The 2,500-nt window shown below is 49.0% G+C and overlaps 1 protein-coding gene across 1 annotated transcript in view; it reads left to right on the top strand.

The window, feature by feature from the left end:
- kiaa0586 (KIAA0586 ortholog) overlaps positions 1-1,186 on the top strand; it is a 130,064-nt gene extending 128,878 nt beyond the window's left edge. The window contains exon 33 of the mRNA XM_062523447.1: positions 570-1,186. Within this exon, the coding sequence (XP_062379431.1) occupies positions 570-709 (140 nt within the window). The 3' untranslated portion in view covers positions 710-1,186. The remainder of the gene's footprint in view (positions 1-569) is intronic.
- The last annotated feature ends 1,314 nt before the right edge of the window (positions 1,187-2,500 follow it).

Genomic DNA, 2,500 nt, shown 5'->3' with positions numbered 1-2,500 from the left:
GGCTCGCCCCTCCCTCCCGTGCAACTGAACCTCTCCTGAATGCGCATCTCGTTGGTGATTTGTCTGGAACAATTGGTTATACTGTATTTCTTGGTCCAGGCTGTTTTGTTGTCTTTTAGAGCCTGGACTGTCCAAAGGGACCGCGTTTTTTTTTTTTTTTTTTTTTTTTTACAGTGTGTTCACGGGACGCGCAGCTAGCTGATGGTGACGAGATGTTTGTTAGGTGACAACATTTATTTAGCTTAGAAACCATGTAACATCATTTAGAACACTGGCATAGTTGTATCTCTGTAAGGCTCCTGTTCATGATGCACATCACTTGCAATGACATATCGAGGGTTCTCAGTGACACAAAAAGTGCTCTGCTTCAACGTTAGCCTCCATATAGTAGAGTTGCCTGCTAGCATGAAGCTTCTTGAATGTTGCACCGAATATTTTTGTTTTCCTACCAACAGTGCTCAAATACCTCTGACAATGGGGCTCGTGCCATTCCCCTTTAACCAATATCTGTGTTTGGTTATAGCCTGTTAAAACCATTTCCATGTGCCTGTGTTTGTGTGTTGTTCCAGGAGCGCAAGCCAGTCAGCAGGAGGCGGGAGCTGTCAAGGTGATGTCCGTCCGCCTCCCCTCTGTCCCTCTGGAGGACAACTCCGCCAGCATCAGCACCGTGGAGGGCGACACCGACTCCTCCGCCAACGACATCTTTTAACACGGGACCCACACACACACACACACACTGTATGACCTCTCTGCTGCCCAACATGGGCCCCTCTCTGCTGCCCAACATGGGCTCCTCCGTCGGGGGCCCCTTGGCCGCACAGCCAGCGTCGGTTCCGCAGAGGAACACCCAGAACTTGTCCACTAATCATGCATCTTCACTCAGGCTCGTTCTCCGCGCAGGCCTCAGACTTGTCTACCAGTCAGGGGCCAGTGAGAGAGAAATCAAATAGCGAAAATCAATTATTTTTTGTGAGCCTTCGTTTTTTAAATTCTCGTCTCGTCTCGTCTGTGGGTGAAATAATTTATTTTTTTATTGACTAATTTATGTTTTATCTTCGCCGCTATGCCTCAAGAGCACGGGTCCAATGAGACCCGTGTTTCTAAAATCTGTCTGGTGCCAGAGAGGGTGAGTGTTTGTTTTGAGTGCTTTTTGAGAGATTAAAAAAAGAGAAATGTTTTATACTAATAAAACTTTTATCTACTGTGTTTTTTGCCTGTGTGGTTTGCATTCTCTCTCAGTGGACACACGCATAGTAGCGCTGTGCGTCTCTTGTGCTTCAACTCAAATTTCCCCTAAGTGGAGAAGTCTGTTCTGACAGCGGAGCTGAGGTCCCACTTGGAAGTGCTTTAATCGTACGGTCTACTTTATAATCCACCCCACACACGCAGGGCCGTCACGCAAACAGCATTTAGCAGACCTCACAGATACAAGCTCCCACGCCACACAGGCGGCTACCAGACAACTGGGCGCGCGCACAACTCTCTGTTACACTGACGCTTTATGTTCCTCTAAATGTTCAATGAACGTTCAAAAGTTAAACATTGAATTCTTTGTATTGCATCTGAATGTGAAAAGATGGAGACTGGTTTAAGATGAGTTATTTAATTGACTGATTGATTTTCAACTGAAACGGAGTTCATGAAAATGAAACTTCCAAAACTAGCATCTCCGATCAGCCAAACGAGGCCTCGGTTTTTCTTTTTTTCACAGTTTGCCGCCTCATCATTCCTGGTTCCAGTTTGTACAGATGAACCATTAGGCAGCTGTGTGGTTCTCGCTCTCCGCTCCCTCCTCCTCCTCAGTCATGGCACAATAACTCCCCTCTTTACCCAGCACCACACCACCCCTCCCTCTCTCTCTCTGTTTTCTCTCTCTCTTGCTCTCTCTCTCTCCATCTCCCTCTCTTTCTTTCTCTCTCTCTCCCTCTCTCCTCCCTGGGCTCCAGGCCTGAGGGAGGGCCTATCAGATGCTGCCTTGCAGCGGGCCGCACTGATGAAGCCTGTCTAATGAGCATCCTGTTCCCCTCAGCCTCCGCCTGCCAAGATAAAGAAACACACACACACACACACACACACACACACACATACAAATGGGGGGAGGAGAGAAAGAGGAAGTTAGACAGAGAGAGAGAGAGAAAGAAAGGAAGAGAAGGATGAAGGGGGGGAAAAGAAGGAAAGAGCCCAAACACTCAGCTGTGGTGTTCTTAATGAACCAAAACTGTGATTACTAGAGTGAAATAAATAGCTGGTGCTGGACGGAAGGCCCGTCCAAACAAAAGAGGCCTGCTCGCTACGGGGAGGTAGTGGCGGGGGGGTCGAGTCGAGTCGAGTCGAGTCTGCCCATGCTGCTCCCGGTAAGCAGACACCCCCGAAGGCAGGCGGGCGGGCGGGCGGGCAGGGGAGTGGGGAACAGCGGCTGTGTTCAGGGCCAGCAGAGCTGGGTAAGTGGAGTGATAAGCCACGCTGATAAAGAGAAGGAAATGAGAAGCGAGTGAGAGAT

Source organism: Sardina pilchardus, chromosome 20, assembly GCF_963854185.1.
Source record: "Sardina pilchardus chromosome 20, fSarPil1.1, whole genome shotgun sequence".
Lineage (NCBI taxonomy): Eukaryota > Metazoa > Chordata > Actinopteri > Clupeiformes > Clupeidae > Sardina > Sardina pilchardus.
This window is presented reverse-complemented; position numbering and strand designations above follow the sequence as displayed.